General features: G+C 45.6%; 1 protein-coding gene and 1 long non-coding RNA gene across 3 annotated transcripts; one reads left to right on the top strand and one right to left on the bottom strand.

The window, feature by feature from the left end:
• Positions 1–35: 35 nt before the first annotated feature.
• LOC147038523 (uncharacterized) lies at positions 36–4221 on the bottom strand. Of its 2 annotated transcripts, XM_085904976.1 has the most exons (13): positions 3337–4221; positions 3082–3260; positions 2898–3005; positions 2720–2813; positions 2468–2517; positions 2315–2396; positions 2146–2231; positions 1865–2059; positions 1703–1798; positions 1488–1631; positions 1314–1418; positions 1080–1165; positions 36–782 (listed from the first exon to the last, which is right to left on the bottom strand). In XM_085904976.1, exons 1-13 carry the CDS (start codon positions 3464–3466, stop codon positions 233–235), a joined length of 1905 nt encoding a protein of 634 aa, XP_085761102.1. In that variant the 5' UTR covers positions 3467–4221; the 3' UTR covers positions 36–232. The 2 variants fall into 2 exon arrangements, with proteins under 2 accessions (XP_085761102.1, XP_085761103.1); XM_085904977.1 differs by lacking the exon at positions 1314–1418.
• Positions 3887–5943, top strand: LOC147038522 (uncharacterized). Its single transcript, XR_015063831.1, has 2 exons — positions 3887–3992; positions 4490–5943. It is a non-coding gene; the product is annotated as an uncharacterized LOC147038522 (long non-coding RNA).
• Positions 5944–18985: the final 13042 nt, after the last annotated feature.

Here is an 18985-nt window from a genome sequence, read left to right as displayed (position 1 = left end):
TTTCTTTATTGAAAAATTATTTCAGAACAGCCATCTATCCATTCATTATCTGAAAAAAAAATGCGGATTATTCCTTCATTTTTATTCTATTCATATTCTATACTATCTAATGTCTTTCAATAGGGGAACTCTGATGCCTGCTCAACAAGACACACATGACTGATGATGCATGAGAGAATTTATAAGCATTTAATCATGAATATTTTTTTAAAATAATTTGGGATTCTTTGAGTTATTTTGCCACATGTTTCTTTGCTTTAGCTTTCTTCTCTTTCTTGGTGTTAATCCCGAGCTGCGTGGCGTCAAGAGCAGATCTGGACCTGGTTAGGTGGTTGACGATTGGTCGCTTAAGCTTGCTGTGGCCCATCTCTGGATCGGAGCGTACGGCCCGTGCTTGGGCAGACTGAGCAGAACCACTCAGCAGGTTGGGTTGAGAACATGAGTGCAAATTCGAAGACTTGATGAATCGGCTTGGCGTCACCCCTGCCGACATGGGCAGGTGATCACTGCTGGGGTTGGAGACCGTACCACTATTTGACATCACAATATGGTGCCAAGAGCTGAGAGGAGTAGCCGAGAAGCGATGAGGACCGGTGGAATCTTCTTTGGTGTCTCCTGGAGATATGACCACCGAGCCGTGCGGCGTCACCGCTTCCACGGCGCTCTGGAAAGTCTTGAGGATGCGATCGCTCTTGTGCTTCTCTTTCTTCTGACGGGATGCGACCTTGCGCAGTTGTCGCCGGTGATTCTGCACCATCTGCTTTCTGGTATCGACCAGTCCTCTGCAGAGAATGAACCAAGCTAAACATTAAACATAAACTAAATCTAATCATCAATCTAAAATAACTTTATTTGGTGAAACATTTAAAGTTTCTTTAAATTTCTGTACCACACAGAAACCTCACAGAGTATGACTACATAACGTTTTCGAGTCATAAATGAAACTGTTTGACAACATCATTGACGAATAAAAACAGTTGTTTGATGAGAGAATAGCCACCTCTCCATGCTTTATGACAATACACTGAGAAGAGCAATGAAAAAGACAAATATATGTCAACATTATGAGACATTGTCACCTGTAGTCCACCATTCCCGTCCCGTCGCGATCGAGCCTTTGGATAAGTTCCTCAATTTGAAATCGATCCAAGGGAATGCTTGATTGCTGTTCAAATTCCAAAAGGAAAGAAGAAATATATTAAAAGTCTCTTTCTTCTATTTTTATAGACCAGAAGGCAGTTCTTTATAAACGCACTTTACGGTCCATAAACCATAGTGGATGTTTAAAAAATATGGCCAATCATTGGTCAAACCTGAATTGCGTTCCTGAAATCGACCACAGAAACTCGCATGGTGGCATCTTTGTCAATATTTCGGAAGAAATCCCACAGACGTAGCTTGTGTTGATCCAGATAGTCCTTCAATAAATGCAAAATAAATGTATCATAAGACATTGGATATACTTTTCATGAAGACATATAACTAACCTGGATGATTTTCATTGGGTCGATGCGTTTTACTGGTTTCTTAGCAATAAACCCTCCAACTCCTCCGTACTGCACATCCAGATCAGGATGATCTTCGCTCGTCACCTCCAGCAGATGTAAAAAGGTTTCATTGACCAATACATTCTGCTCGGATCAAAAATGATAATAATAAAAGGAGTGGAAAATACATCATTGATGAGTCTATTCTCACTTACGCATATATTAATCTCCTCCAAGGTCGTTTTCGACATTTTCTTCACCATATTGAGAAGGGACAGCGCTCCCTCTACTGTTAGTGAATTGTAAGCCAGCTGTGGGAACAATTAGAAACATGATTTTATATCAGACTGTCGTCTGGTTACCACTAGTTTACTCACCATCAGTACCCGTAGGGTGTCGTTGTATTCGAGACCCCTGCAGAGCAAGCTGACACCTTCATTGGTGATGCGATTGTTGTTGAGATTGAGGTGCACCAATGTGTGATTGAATTTCAGAGCTTCACCTATAGCTAGGGCTCCTTCGTTCCCAAAACCATTCCATGATAGGTCAAGGTGCTTTAACATTGTATTCACCTAAATATGGAGAGAAGCAATATTCACACCGGGGCCGATTTATATTCGTTCAAGTGTTATATTTTAAGGCTCCAAGGCCCATGTACCTTGAGTCCGGCGCAAAGCGCAACAGCTCCTTTCATTCTGAGTTGATTCCAACAAAGATTCAGCACCTCCAGATGCTCGGCATTTGCTGTAAATATGTAAAATAGGAATAAACCTTCAGCTATTATCCAACGGTCATGCCAACGCATTAACAAAAACATGCTAGCATACCTAACAACAGTCCTAGATACTCTCCTCCTCGTCCACAAAACTTATTATGGCTGACGTCTAATTCCTTAATACTTACGTTGACCTAAATGTGAAAATATTTGTATCGTAAGAAAAGAATGCAAGGGTCAGATGTCAACGGATCGAAGAACTCACAGAAAAAGCTTCTGCAAAATATTTTGCATCATCGTCTATAAATCCATTTCCTGTTGGATGAGACAAAACATAATGACAAACTAGGTACAATAGCTATAGCTTGCTAATAATATTATTGACAGTGATAATATGACATGCAATGACATTGATTGATAATATATCCAATCCAGTAATGAGTATTGTCCACATTATGAGTTCATAACAGTATAAAAATAGAATTTAAACATTTATATCATTATATACTGCACATACCTGAAAGTTTGATTGATTTTAGTGAAAAGCTGTCCAGCAACATTTTACCCACATGCTCAGCGCCAGAAGAATGAAGACGGTTGTTGGACAAGTCCTATAATATGTATGCACACCCACTTGTACAATAAAACGTATTGATTATTAATTTGATATCATGAAAAGCATTTTTTCTTCATACCAAATGCTGGATGGTGAAATTAACTTTTAGCATCTCTGCCAGATCCTTGGCTCCCTCTGCTTGGATGTCGTTGTCTGCCAGTTCCAGAGTGTTGAGATGCATGTCACTCTGAGTGCAAAATAATTTTCGATAGCGCCTATCAAAATGCTTGCTCTTGGTGACATGCTCATATTTTGCAACTCACCACCAAAGCAATAGCGAGTGCCTTGCACCCCAATGGTCCAAGACCGTAGTGGCTGAGGGTCATGGTGGGAGAGTCGAGGTTCCGAATGAAGGAGGACACGGGAACAACACTCAACAGCTTGCAGGCTTGTAGGTAGACATCAGCTACAGATGTTAAACCCAAGGGTTCGTCATCTGTAGCTTTGGGGATGCACAAAATGTTAAAAATAAATGATAATTAAGTTGTGTTCGAGAACTCATGTTACAATGGACTCACCATCTAAGCCTGGGTCCAAATCGTCTTCCAAGTCTTGTCTTAATTTGGTAGATGGATCATCATCATCCTCTAAACAGAGGGACTCAAAAGATAGAGTTGACATTTGCGTTAGCTGTGAAACTAGAAACATGCAATGGAGAAACACGGAATCAAACAAGGAGCCATATTTGTCATTGAAGTACAAGTCTGTGAGGTGAAAGAGAACACCTTTGTGTAAATCTATCTGTCAGACGGCACGTGGTGTGTACCGCACTAAATTATGGATATGCATCCCGGACTTGTTCAGTCTTGAATAACTAGAATTGTATGTCAGGAAGAGGTTGATGGATGTAGAGCTGAAGACATGAGCAGGTGCAAAAGATAAGATTTTGTTGGAAAAGGATGACAAACTGTAGCCCACGATGGAAGGAAAATTAGTTTTTAGAAATATTGAATGAAAGATAAGTTTGCAACATATCTCTGGTGAGTTCCATCAGTCGGTGTAATGAAGTTTGCTTTCATGATGAGAACTTGTCATTTAGGTCTTGACTGTGTGCTCCGCATCCAAAGCGAGCTCCGATGGCGCATGCGCAGACGGAAGAAAAGAAGCATGATCAGCTGGCTGTTATTTTACGCTATGTACCCGCTCTCACAGTACTTGCGTAGACGCCCCTCGGGTAAGCACAACTGGAAAAAAGCATGTTTATGCGTTTTATTCCATGCCACCATTATATCCACCTTTGACCAACGCTCTGCGATGCTAAATAAGCTACGTCGCTAGTGCTTAGTTTCTGATGCATTTTGCTTGTAGACTCGGTAGCTTTAATTGTCACGTGCACGAGTAAAAGCTGACGTTTTGTATGATGACATGTTATTGTGCAAAGTTAAAGTGTGGAGAAAGTAATATTTTAGAGCACAACTCAACTGTCGAGTTTGGTAAACACTGGTGGGTGAGTGGTGGTGGGGTGACATGCTAACGCGTTAGCTTGCACCTGTTAGCAAAACTCTGCGCATGACGTCATGACAAAAGGGCGTGGCAATGTTTTGAATCCCACATAGCTGTTCTTTTTCATATTTTGTAAATTGAATGTGAGGCTAACCAAAAAGTTACTTAAATGTAATGCATCGGTAACCGCTTTTGTCAGTGATTCTGTATTTTCTTGCCCTCCTGTAGTTGTCAATGGCACGGTGGTGTGTGAGAGTGCTTCTGCCACAAGTCAGATGTCCATCAACCTTCCAAAAATGCCGCCTGACGCCTAAAGGAGATTCTCTGATCCCGGTTAGATTTGGATGTTAAGTCCTGTAGCAAATGATTCCTTTGATCAGTCAAACAAATGTTGATGAGCCAGTGAACCGCATAAGCGCATGCCCTTCTAACACCCACACCACTTCCTCATAACTTTGTTAGTAATTAGCAACAACTTTTTCTTTGGGTTTTTTGTTTTTGTTTTCTTAGCATTTAACTTGCACAAAGCACTCTTTTGTCCAACCTGCTCTACCAATTTCCCATAGTAGTCTTCTTCAAACTTCAACCATTCAACCAATACTTTCATTCAGGAAATCATTCGTCCCTGCACATTTGCATCTCACACACAGTCACCAAAGAGCAGTCTTTTCAACACATTGGTCTCAAGCTATCCAAGTCCTCCACACAACATTCATTTACCATTCTCAACACAATCCCTATCCTAATGTTTCCGATAGAAGAATTCACCAGTCCAAAAAAAAAAAAAAAAATCTCAACACATAAAAAAAAACACATCTTGCGAATTAATCATTTAAATAATTAATCGTTAATCATTAATGATTTTTTTTTTTTTTAAATTCAATTTTGAAATGTGTACAATCCACAATTTTGCTTTATCCAATTCTAGAAAACATGTTTTCTCTGTCTGTCGACTTTGTCATCAGGGTGAGACACTAATGAGCACTAGTGTAAACCAGTTTTCTGTCTACAAACAGATTCCTTTCATTTCTTCTCTTATTTATTTATTTATTTATTCATTTAATTCTTCGAAATTGTTCCTGTTTTGCGGTGCAAATTGGATAGACCACAGTCTAACAAATTTCTTTTGTACACAGGTTTAGCCAATTTTATCAGTTTAACAAATATGCTCACACGTGCACAGCTCTCGGTGCGAGGGGAGGGGACCTGGCAACAATGATTTGTCGCAAGCTGGCCAGTTCTTGCGGTCGATCATGAAGTTGGTCCCACCCACGCACGCGAGGACAGCACACTCTAATTTTTCTATTTATCTTTTAGAAACAAGTTGTATTACTTTACCACTTGATTTGCAAATTTTAACTTCAGTGTGCAGACATAATTTGACCCCTTGTCATTTGCCGGGCATACAATCAGCATTTTCATAATTTTATCGTATGTACAGGAGTTCTGATAACCTAAAAAAATGTTTTTAAACCAAAGGTAGGAGCATGAGAGGTCAAAGAGGAGGAAGCCCGTTTTGCTGAAAATTTGGCTTTTCCTCTGCCCCTCCCTCCACCCTTTGATTGGTCTTGTTTTGCATATCGACACACTCTCGCAAAGTGTCCTCGTCAGAGAATGGATTAGGGATAAAGTGACAACTTTTGATGGAGTAGTGATTTATGGCCTTAATAAAAAAGTATTATTATTTTTTTTTTTTTTTTTTTTTTAAGAGTTATGAGGTCATAGAGGTTATCGAGGTTATGGGGTTATAGGGTTAATAGGGTTAGGTTGTTATTTATTGAAATGGTGAATCGTTAATGATGAAAGGTTTGAGTTTGGTATGAATGTTTGTGTGGGTGTGTGTGTGTGTGTGTGTAGGTCAAAAAAGTTATGAGGTGCTGCTTCTTCCCTGGTCCTGTAGGGGGTGTTTAAGTGTTTCATTCACTTTCATCCTGAGGGGGTGTTTAAGTGTTTCATTCACTTTCATCCTGAGGGGGTGTTTAAGTGTTTCATTCACTTTCATCCTGAGATAGGAGTGGTAAGGTGTGTAAGTTTATTTATCTCAGGATGAGTGTAAATCTTGTTTTGTTTATGTTTTGGATGGTTGGGAATATGTCTGTACATGTTTAGGGTCTTAAGATCAGGGGGGTGTCTGACCCCTCCGCGTATGTCTGGATCTGGGTTCCTGTAGGGGGTGTTTAAGTGTTTCATTCACTTTCATCGTGAGATAGGAGTGGTAAGGTGTGTAAGTTTATTTATCTCAGGATGAGTGTAAATCTTTTTGTTTATGTTTTGGCTGGGAATATGTCTGTACATGTTTAGGGTCTTAAGATCAGGATCTTAGAAGATTAAGATCTGTGGTCTGTGGGGTTGTGTTTTTTTTTTTTATGACCTCGCAATGACCTCGCAATGACCTCGCCGCGTGTATCTGTGGGATGTGTGTGCGTGCAGGCCGCCCTGAGTTTTATGAAACATACCCCCCAAAATGTTCAGTTTAAAAAAGTTTTTTAATGATAGTATGAGGTGAAAAAAATGAATCTTATCTTCCGAGGGATGAAATTAGCTGGTCCTCAGTCCAATGTTGTGTATGGAGGAGAAATGGAGTTAAAAAAAATGTTCAAACAAGATCTTTGAAAATATAACACAAATATAACACGTGACGATGAAAGGCAAAAAGTGGGTGGGATCGACAATGTTGGCTATATAGAGTCTGTGGAGTGGAGGTTGTGTATCTCGATTTTTGAACCTTCTACTGAGAAGTATGATCTGCGAAACACCGGTGACGGTCCACGTATCACCCACGGGTGCAGATGGACTTTTACAGGCCCCTAGGAAGAAGCATATGTTTGTCAGAAGATTGCAACAGAGTCCTCTAAATATGGCGGAGCTTGAGAATAAATGGTCTTTAACTCCTACTTCTTCCTGGGGTTATCATTATTTTCACGCAATCGGCGAACTAGTCTTCTTCATGCAAGAGGATGGCAAATATACTATGCCCCACGGATTTGGATCCCTCAACTCGAATGACTGGGCCATCGTCAGTCAATTGTTTCCAAAGCTCCTTCCCCAATTTGTTGGAGAAACGGGGCTGAAGGGGGAGCTCACACTAACTTGGATTTCGAGACTAGGACCGAATGGCCGTTGGTTTTTCCGCCTCAAAGTTTCACCTCAGCTATCCGAGGAGGAGGAAGACGGGGAAATATGTGATGCTCTACTTAGCCTTCAGGTTTTCAACAGTGAGTGCGGGGTTCTTCAGACGATTCTACAAGTCCCTTTATCAGAGTGGCAGAGGAGAATTAACCCCTTAACTGCCATGATAACGGAGCAGTATTTGTGTAGTAGAATGTGGATCACGGTTGTGGGGGCCCGAAAAAAATTAATATTTGAATAACATCTCAATACGTTCTAATTTTTTTTACATCCCCCTACAATCAAAGTACCGCCTACTCCAGACTCCAAGCACACCCCTAATTCTCCAGGAGGAGGAGGAGGGCGTGGACCGTTTACAACTGCTCTGTATAAGAAAAAAAGCTACCCCCAAACCTTCAAACCTCAAAGAATCTCACCAAGAAACATCTCGCTGATCGAGACAAAATGTCTGACAAACGCTGCGCCAGAAATCTTCTGCCTACCTTCCAAGATGCAGACAAGGAACCGAAACCAAAGATTCTGAAAGGCCTGCAACGTCACCACAAAGAGGTAATTAATTTGTGTTCACCTCCATCCTCCCCGCCGAGCCCCCGCGGCTGTGCTTCTGATGAAACTGACACCGGCATGCAGACTTCCACACCGATTTGCCCGGAGCGCACCGTTACGTATCCGGGGACCCGCCATCCTGATTCCGCAAAAGATGACTGCGGTCGAGAATGTTTGAAAGAATTCGCACCGTTGCTTTATGCCGATTCCATTATCATAATTTCATCGGATGAAGAAGACGGGGAGGGAAAAACAGATCGCCGATTCACACGTGTGTTGAAGGAACCGGCTACCCGGCACGCAAAGGAGGCCAGACGACAGTCTTTCACCACGCTGGACAACCCGGTGGAATCGGAGCTATGGTGTCCCGAGTTGGCAATTCCACCGTTTGAAGCAGATAATGTCTCCCTGTCTGCAAAGCAGCCTTCACCTCCAGATCACGCCTCAACAGAAGGGCCTGTAATGAACAGCGACTGCGAGAATTCACCAAAGGGGGCAGTATTGAACAGCAACCCCGACAAATCAACATCCAGGTCGGTGTTGAGCAAGAAATCATCATCATCCGCGGCTTCAACGTTACCATCCACCTCGTCATCAACCAGCGCCAGTTTTGAAAGCGAAAACGCACCACCATGGCTGTCGCCGCTTGAATACGTAAGAATCAAATTGTTGGTAGTTCTCTTACTACATAAAAAATTGCTCAAACATACCGCAAGTGATTGTTTGGCTTGTGAATTGGATGATCTTTCTCAGATGAGACATACATGTCTGTACATAAAACATAAAGATTATTATATGTTCGAGAATTTCCAATCCGTCATGAAATCAGTATGTAATAGACAGTTCTTTTCTGCTATTTACAGAATGCTGATGCACCTCGATATTCAGTTACCACAAATAGACGTTAAACAAATCATCAATGTCATTTTGTTAGATCTGTCCTATGAAGAAGACATCTTCAGGAAACTAGAAAGCTGTATTATTGAGTACAAACAGTTTGCCCAAATTTCTGATTCTGTGATTGAATTTGTGTTTCATAGACACGAAGTTGAGAGAAATGGGTAATTCTTTGAGAAGAAACGATTTGCAAAATTGGACTGAGGATTTGGAACGAGTAATTATACAGCGTGACGTTAATAACAACGGTTCTGCACAGAAATTGGTGGATATTATGGTAAAAATCAGACATATATCTCAAACTGTTTTAGAGATTACTTGGAGTAATCTAGTGTGTATTTTATCAAATTTAGAAGAAGTCTTTAACAAATTAAAACTCATTATCAACGAATGGAGTGAAATAACGCTAGCCCACCTGTTTACTCTGATGACATTGTTTCATGATTTGGTTATTATACATATACGCAATAATATTCCAATTGATATTAAAGCCGAATTGAACAAATTCAAAATTCTTATCGAATCAAATGTACCGAAACATGTGATACGGTCTATGATAGCGTATGTACGTTCTTAAAATGTAATACAAAACTATGTACCTTTTTTATTTTTATAATGTACCTTTTTTTTTTAAATGTGTCTTGTTTCTACTATACCACATTGTTTGATTATATTCTAACCAGAACAAACATGATATATATATTGTAACCAAAAAAAAAAAAAAAAATAAATAAAATTTTATAATGTACCTTTTTTTAATGTACCTTGTTTCTACTATACCACATTGTTTGATTATATTCTAACCAGAACAAACATGATATATATATTGTAACCAAAAAAAAAAATTATAATGTACCTTTTTTTAATGTACCTTGTTTCTACTATACCACATTGTTTGATTATATTCTAACCAGAACAAACATTATACGTTTACCATACTGGTTTGGAATTTTACCTGTTTTTCTCCTTTCAATAAACATTTTAAAACCACGAACGGTTTCCATATTTGTCACAACGGTTGCAACAATGGCTGAGGATAGATGTCTCAAAAAATTGTATTATAATCTTAAAAATCCAGCAAGTTTCGGTGGTGCTCAACGTCTCCACAAGGCGGCTCTCTTGAGCTGTAAAAAAAACCAACCCACTTTTAAGAAAGTGAAATCTTTTCTTTCGGGAGAAAAAGCATATACATTACATAAACCTGCGAGACTGACTTTCTCTCGAAATCCAGTATATGCCCGTCAAGCAAAAAGACAATTCCAAGCCGATTTATGCGACATGCAGATTTTGGCATCACATAATGATGGGATGAAATATATTCTCACCGTGATTGACATTTTCTCAAAGAAGGCTTATGCTCGCGTTCTGAAGGATAAATCAGCTGCCAGTGTGAGTCAAGCATTCGAGTCAATTCTGTCAGACAGCGGAATCCCAAAACGTTTACAGACAGACGCTGGTAGAGAATTCTTCAATAATCAATTCCAGAAATTAATAAAACGTCATAAAATCATCCATTTTTCCACAGCGTCGGATTTGAAAGCACAAACAGTCGAGCGTTTTAACCGGACACTTAAAACACGGATGTGGCGGTTTTTCACTGCGCATAATACAAGACGTTATGTCGACAAAATTCAAGATTTTCTATCCTCTTATAATAATTCATTTCACCGTAGTATTAAGATGTCGCCTAATGAGGTGACTAAGGAAAATACAGACGTCGTTTTCCGTAACTTGTACGGCAACGTATCTCTACAGAAGAGTGATAAAAAAAGATTCGCCGTAGGAGACAACGTTAGAATTTCCAAAATAAAGGGTGTCTTTGACAAATCGTATGAACAATCTTTCTCAGATGAGTTTTTCACTGTAGTAGAAATTCTCAATCGTTTTCCAAAGGTTTACAAACTCAGCGATTACGACGGAGAGCCGCTAGATGGCGTATTCTATGCAGATGAGCTCCAAAAAGTGAAAATTAAGAAAAATACATTTTTCAGCATTCAGAAAATTCTTAAATCCCGAACGGTCTCAGGGAGGCGTGAACTTTTGATACGCTGGGTCGGATGGCCGCCGAAATTTGATAGTTGGGTGCCAGCCAGCAGTGTTAAAGATATCTGAAATGACAAAAACATTCATTACCCAGAAATATCAAGATGGGTGAAGCAAGAGGTGGCTTTTATGTAACCCTAACCTCCAACGCTAGTATGCATTTGTATCCGAACAATACAAATACGGACTTTAGAGTCGAATTGGGCCAGAATATCGATTTAAAGGGGCCTTGGGAAGTCGCTATTTGTGAAATCACTTATGTGAACACGTGTGTAGATGTACCGGAGAAAAAAAGGGGATTCTACTTTAGAGAGATGACAAAACCAGCAACCGAGCCTCACGAGACACCCCCACCCACCCTGGTGAAACTACGGGGGGAGATATATGAAAATCTCAACTCCTTGGCTGAAGATATTAAAACGCAGTTATTGAAAGCTTCCAACAAAAAAATAAACGTGGAATACGACCAACATACTCATAGATTTAAATTTCACACCAAAGAACCCTACGAACTAAAATTTAATGAACCGTTAGCTTATTTAGTAGGCCTGCCGGCTGAGCAATGGTTTCCATTAAAAACAGATTGGACGAAGGCCCCGCGGACAGCTGATCGAAGGGGAGGGCGATACCATCTTTTCATTTACACCGATGTAATACACTATCAGACTGTTGGCGACGCCCACGCCCCTTTACTAAGGAGCCTGCCTTTAGAAGGGGAATTTGGATCGCTCATAAATAGAAGTTTCAACACTTTATATTACTTAGATGTAAACAAACGCCACATTGAGCACATCCATATTAGCATTCGCACAGACCAGAATCAACCAATCAATTTCAAATACGGGAAGATCGTTCTAGTTCTACATTTTAGACCGAAACATTAGAAAAATATGAGACTCGAGACACATCCTGATTTATATCGATTCGTCAAATATTATGAAAGTCAAATAGGTGGTTCCTATCCTGGTTTCCACGGTGCCCCAGTTCAGTACGGACGTGGGATAGGGTCTATATTCGCGAAGCTATTTCGTTTTGTCGCTCCAATGTTGAAATCAGGTTTCAACCTAGCCAGACCGCATCTGCAAAGTGCCGCGCGGAACATTGCTACGGATGTGGCGGGCCGCGTCATTGAAAAAATAAAACGTAAACCGGAAGCCGCTCAAGAAGGTGCGGGACTTGTAGTTCTTTCACGTCGTGGCCGAAGACCCTCAGGCCTCAGATTGAGAATAAATAAAAAGACGCGCAGTATCAAAAACTTCAAACCAGTCATCAAAAGGCGAGCAAGGCGTAGGACGGACATATTCTCTTAAAAAATAAAAATAAATAGATAAAATGTCGCTTTTACATTTTAATTCCCAAGAATGCAGTCTTAGCGAGCTGGATATTTTTGCTCCACCTCTTACACAATTATCAATAGATCAAACACAGTATGTGGAGATTCCTCCTTTATCGGCAATTACAGATTCGGGCCCGATTGAATTTTTTATCCCCGGAGATGGCTCTAAATATCTCGATCTATCTGATACATTGCTGCATTTACGTTTAAAAGTATTACACAAAGACGGAAGCAATCTAGCAGCGAATGAAGCTGTGGGGATTATTAATTATCCTCTTAATACCATATTTTCACAAGTTGACGTCGTTCTAGGGGACCGTCTTATATCACAATCTAGTGCGACGCATCCCTATAGGGCAATAATTGAGACTTTGTTAAATTTTTCAAGAGATACCCTCCATTCACAATTCTCAGCTGGGATGTTTGTTAAAGATACCAAGGGGCGTATGGACTCTATTGCTTTTGAAGGCCCCAATATCAACGAAGGACTATGGAGGCGCGCTTTACGAATGGCAGAATCACAAGAGTTCCAAATTATGGGGCCCATACACAGCAATATATTTTTCTGTGAGCGTCATCTACTTAATCACGTGGATCTACGTTTGAAATTATCCAGAGCCAACGATGATTTCTGTCTCATGAGCGCTTGTAACAACGACGTCTGTCTCAAGATTTTAGGGGCATCATTATTTGTGAAAAAAGTAACTGTGTCGCCAGCCGTCGCTATTGGCCACGAAGCAGCGTTACACAAGGGCAATGCCATTTATCCTTTAACGAGAATTTGTCTTAAAACGTTTTCCATTGCTCAATATTCAAGAGTGTGTCATCAAGATAATCTGTTCCTAGGACATATGCCAAAACAAATAGTGTTAGCCCTCGTAAATCATTTGAGTTTTGCTGGGAGAAAAGATTTGAATCCATTTAATTTTATCAACGGCGATATCGAATATCTCAGTCTCTCCCAAGAAGGCCGTCAGATTCCATCCAAAGCTTTTCAGCCTCATTTTGGCGGGGGGCTTTCTACACGCGAATACCTTAATCTTTTCACAGCGACGGGGCGTTTTTTGAAGGATTTACCACTCTGTATCGATCAAGATGATTTTAATCAAGGTTACTCGCTTTTTGTCTTCAATCTGAACCCCGGAGACGATTCAGGAGCCATTTCTCCAGTAAACAGCGGCGTGCTCAGATTAGATCTACGATTTCGAAGTCCTCTTCCGCAAACATCAACTTTAATTGTTTACGCCGCTTATGATTCAATTATCGAAATCAACGCCAAGAGAGAGGTGCTGATGGATTATTATTAATATTAAGATGAACGGGCGTGAATTGACCAGTTTCATGAGGCGTCAACAAGGGCCTCTCTTTGGGGGGGGTTTTTGCAGCAGACGAGTTGCATGTCACAGACACACCCCCCAGACACTACATTGTAAACACCCACCCGAGGCATCTGCCCGGGGAACACTGGCTGGGGTTAACGTTAGAAAAAGATGGTTCGGCCACATTCTTTGACCCTTTTGGTTTAGAACCCGACCATATATTTTACCCTAAGAGTATATTTGATTTTCTGAAAAAACATTCTAGCCGTATAATTTACCATAACATTCAACTGCAACACGAACTGACGAGCACCTGCGGTCATCACTGTGTTTATTATTTAAGTCAACGAGGATGCGGGTTAACTTATCAGGATGTTCCACTTCCATAGCTCCATAGCTCCATACTTCCATAGCACCAGAGCTCCATAGCTCCATAGCACCAGAGCTCCATAGCTCCATAGCACCAGAGCTCCATAGCTCCATAGCACCAGAGCTCCATAGCTCCAGAGCTCCATAGCTCCAGAGCTCCATAGCTCCATAGCTCCATACTTCCATAGCTCCAGAGCTCCATGGCTCCATACTTCCATAGCTCCAGCCTGGCTGGCTGGTGGCTCCATAGCTCCATACATCCATAGCTCCATAGCTCCCTACTTCCATAGCTCCATAGCTCCAGAGCTCCAGAGCTCCATAGCTCCATAGCTCCATACTTCCATAGCCCCAGAGCTCCATAGCTCCATAGCTCCAGAGCTCCAGAGCTCCATACTTCCATAGCTCCAGTCAGAGAGTTGGCGAAAATTGCACTAAGTGCGAAAGCCCATTCATTTACAAGGGCGTGTCCACAAGGCGGCGACATTTCCCCGTTACCGGTGGCTGCGCGGCGGGAGAGTGGCAGAGCTCATCCGAGCGGCTGGAACTCTGGGCCGGCCTGGTCGAGCGGCTGGCCTCGGTAGTTGAGGTACCAGGGGCGGGCTGGCGAGCTCCAGGCGGGGCTTGTGAGAGAGTGAAGCCGAGCGGCTGGAACTCTGGGCCGGCGTGGTTGAGCCACGGAGGGTGCTGGCTGGTGGCTCCATAGCTCCAGAGCTCCAGAGCTCCATACTTCCATAGCTCCATAGCTCCATACTTCCATAGCTCCAGACTTCCATAGCTCCATAGCTCCATACTTCCATAGCACCAGAGCTCCATAGCACCAGAGCTCCATAGCTCCATAGCACCAGAGCTCCATAGCTCCATAGCACCAGAGCTCCATAGCTCCATAGCACCAGAGCTCCATACCTCCATAGCTCCATACCTCCAGAGCTCCATAGCTCCATAGCACCAGAGCTCCATACCTCCAGAGCTCCATACCTCCAGAGCTCCATAGCTCCATAGCACCAGAGCTCCATAGCTCCATACTTCCATAGCACCAGAGCTCCATACTTCCATAGCACCAGTCACAGAGTTGGCGAAAATTGCACTAAGTGCGAAAGCCCATTCATTTACAACGGCGTGTCCACAAGGCGGCGACATTTCCCCGTTACCGGTGGCTGCGCGGCGGGAGAGTGGCAGAGCTCATCCGAGCGGCTGGAACTCTGCGCCGGCGTGGTCGAGCGGCTGGCCTCGGTAGTTGAGGTACCAGGGGTGGGCCGGGGAGCTCCAGGCGGGTCTTGTGAGAGAGTGAAGCCGAACGGCTGGAACTCTCGGCCGGCCTGGTCGAGCGGCTGGCCTCGGTAGTTGAGGTACCAGGGGCGGGCTGGGGAGCTCCAGGCGGGGCTTGTGAGAGAGTGAAGCCGAGCGGCTGGAACTCTGGGCCGGCGTGGTTGAGCCACGGAGGGTGCTGGCTGGTGGCTCCATAGCTCCATAGCTCCAGAGCTCCATACTTCCATAGCTCCATAGCTCCATACTTCCATAGCTCCAGACTTCCATAGCTCCATAGCTCCATAGCTCCATAGCTCCATAGCTCCAGAGCTCCATAACTCCATACTTCCATAGATCCATAGCTCCATAGCTCCATACTTCCATAGCTCCATAGCTCCATACTTCCATAGCTCCATAGCTCCAGAGCTCCATAGCTCCAGAGCTCCATAGCTCCAGAGCTCCATAGCTCCATAGCTCCATACTTCCATAGCTCCAGAGCTCCATGGCTCCATACTTCCATAGCTCCAGCCTGGCTGGCTGGTGGCTCCATAGCTCCATACATCCATAGCTCCATAGCTCCCTACTTCCATAGCTCCATAGCTCCAGAGCTCCAGAGCTCCATAGCTCCATAGCTCCATAGCTCCATACTTCCATACTTCCATACTTCCATAGCTCCATAGCTCCGTACTTCCATAGCTCCATAGCTCCATAGCTCCATACTTCCATAGCTCCATAGCTCCATAGCTCCATACTTCCATAGCTCCATAGCTCCATAGCTCCATAGCCCCAGAGCTCCATAGCTCCATAGCCCCATAGCTCCATAGCTCCATAGCTCCAGAGCTCCATACTTCCATAGCTCCAGAGCTCCAGCCTGGCTGGTGGCTCCATAGCTCCATACTTGCAGCCACGGAGCTGGCGAAAATTGCACTAAGTGCGAAAGCCCATTCATTTACAAGGGCGTGTCCACAAGGCGGCGACATTTCCCCGTTACCGGTGGCTGCTTAGCGGGAGAGTGGCAGAGCTTATCCGAGCGGCTGGAACTCTGCGCCGGCGTGGTCGAGCGGCTGGCCTCGGTAGTTGAGGTACCAGGGGCGGGCTGGGGAGCTCCAGGCGGGGCTTGTGAGAGAGTGAAGCCGAGCGGCTGGAACTCTGGGCCGGCCTGGTCGAGCGGCTGGCCTCGGTAGTTGAGGTACCAGGGGCGGGCTGGGGAGCTCCAGGCGGGGCTTGTGAGAGAGTGTAGCCGAGCGGCTGGAACTCTGGGCCGGCGTGGTTGAGCAGCATGCCCGCGGAGGTGGCTCTTCCATAGGCACGGAGGGTGCTGGAGCTCCACACTTCCCTAGGCACGGAGGGTGCTGGAGCTCCACACTTCCATAGCTCCAGGCACGGAGGGTGCTGGAGCTCCACACTTCCATAGGCACGGAGGGTGCTGGAGCTCCATACTTCCATAGCTCCAGGCACGGAGGGTGCTGGAGCTCCACACTTCCATAGGCAGGGAGGGTGCTGGAGCTCCACACTTCCATAGGCACGGAGGGTGCTGGAGCTCCACACTTCCATAGGCAGGGAGGGTGCTGGAGCTCCACACTTCCATAGGCAGGGAGGGTGCTGGAGCTCCACACTTCCATAGGCTGGGAGGGTGCTGGAGCTCCACACTTCCATAGGCAGGGAGGGTGCTGGAGCTCCACACTTCCATAGGCAGGGAGGGTGCTGGAGCTCCACACTTCCATAGGCAGGGAGGGTGCTGGAGCTCCACACTTCCATAGGCAGGGAGGGTGCTGGAGCTCCACACTTCCATAGGCAGGGAGGGTGCTGGAGCTCCACACTTCCATAGGCAGGGAGGGTGCTGGAGCTCCACACTTCCATAGGCAGGGAGGGTGCTGGAGCTCCACACTTCCATAGGCAGGGAGGGTGCTGGAGCTCCACACTTCCATAGGCAGGGAGGGTGCTGGAGCTCCACACTTCCATAGGCAGGGAGGGTGCTGGAGCTCCACACTTCCATAGGCTGGGAGGGTGCTGGAGCTCCACACTTCCATAGGCAGGGAGGGTGCTGGAGCTCCACACTTCCATAGGCAGGGAGGGTGCTGGAGCTCCACACTTCCATAGGCAGGGAGGGTGCTGGAGCTCCACACTTCCATAGGCAGGGAGGGTGCTGGAGCTCCACACTTCCATAGGCAGGGAGGGTGCTGGAGCTCCACACTTCCATAGGCAGGGAGGGTGCTGGAGCTCCACACTTCCATAGGCAGGGAGGGTGCTGGAGCTCCACACTTCCATAGGCAGGGAGGGTGCTGGAGCTCCACACTTCCATAGGCAGGGAGGGTGCTGGAGCTCCACACTTCCATAGGCAGGGAGGGTGCTGGAGTTCCACACTTCCATAGGCAGGGAGGGTGCTGGAGCTCCACACTTCCATAGGCTGGGAGGGTGTTGGAGCTCCACACTTCCATAGGCAGGGAGGGTGCTGGAGCTCCACACTTCCATAGGCAGGGAGGGTGCTGGAGCTCCACACTTCCATAGGCAGGGAGGGTGCTGGAGCTCCACACTTCCATAGGCAGGGAGGGTGCTGGAGCTCCACACTTCCATAGGCAGGGAGGGTGCTGGAGCTCCACACTTCCATAGGCAGGGAGGGTGCTGGAGCTCCACACTTCCATAGGCAGGGAGGGTGCTGGAGCTCCACACTTCCATAGGCAGGGAGGGTGCTGGAGCTCCACACTTCCATAGGCAGGGAGGGTGCTGGAGCTCCACACTTCCATAGGCAGGGAGGGTGCTGGAGCTCCACACTTCCATAGGCAGGGAGGGTGCTGGAGCTCCACACTTCCATAGGCAGGGAGGGTGCTGGAGCTCCACACTTCCATAGGCAGGGAGGGTGCTGGAGCTCCACACTTCCATAGGCTGGGAGGGTGCTGGAGCTCCACACTTCCATAGGCAGGGAGGGTGCTGGAGCTCCACACTTCCATAGGCAGGGAGGGTGCTGGAGCTCCACACTTCCATAGGCAGGGAGGGTGCTGGAGCTCCACACTTCCATAGGCAGGGAGGGTGCTGGAGCTCCACACTTCCATAGGCAGGGAGGGTGCTGGAGCTCCACACTTCCATAGGCAGGGAGGGTGCTGGAGCTCCACACTTCCATAGGCAGGGAGGGTGCTGGAGCTCCACACTTCCATAGGCAGGGAGGGTGCTGGAGCTCCACACTTCCATAGGCAGGGAGGGTGCTGGAGCTCCACACTTCCATAGGCAGGGAGGGTGCTGGAGCTCCACACTTCCATAGGCAGGGAGGGTGCTGGAGCTCCACACTTCCATAGGCAGGGAGGGTGCTGGAGCTCCACACTTCCATAGGCAGGGAGGGTGCTGGAGCTCCACACTTCCATAGGCAGGGAGGGTGCTGGAGCTCCACACTTCCATAGGCAGGGAGGGTGCTGGAGCTCCACACTTCCATAGGCAGGGAGGGTGCTGGAGCTCCACACTTCCATAGGCAGGGAGGGTGCTGGAGCTCCACACTTCCATAGGCAGGGAGGGTGCTGGAGCTCCACACTTCCATAGGCAGGGAGGGTGCTGGAGCTCCACACTTCCATAGGCAGGGAGGGTGCTGGAGCTCCACACTTCCATAGGCAGGGAGGGTGCTGGAGCTCCACACTTCCATAGGCAGGGAGGGTGCTGGAGCTCCACACTTCCATAGGCAGGGAGGGTGCTGGAGCTCCACACTTCCATAGGCAGGGAGGGTGCTGGAGCTCCACACTTCCATAGGCAGGGAGGGTGCTGGAGCTCCACACTTCCATAGGCAGGGAGGGTGCTGGAGCTCCACACTTCCATAGGCAGGGAGGGTGCTGGAGCTCCACACTTCCATAGGCAGGG

Source organism: Syngnathus leptorhynchus, unplaced genomic scaffold (assembly GCF_054491065.1).
Source record: "Syngnathus leptorhynchus isolate UIUO unplaced genomic scaffold, UIUO_Slep HiC_scaffold_51, whole genome shotgun sequence".
NCBI classification, from domain to species: domain Eukaryota; kingdom Metazoa; phylum Chordata; class Actinopteri; order Syngnathiformes; family Syngnathidae; genus Syngnathus; species Syngnathus leptorhynchus.
This window is presented reverse-complemented; position numbering and strand designations above follow the sequence as displayed.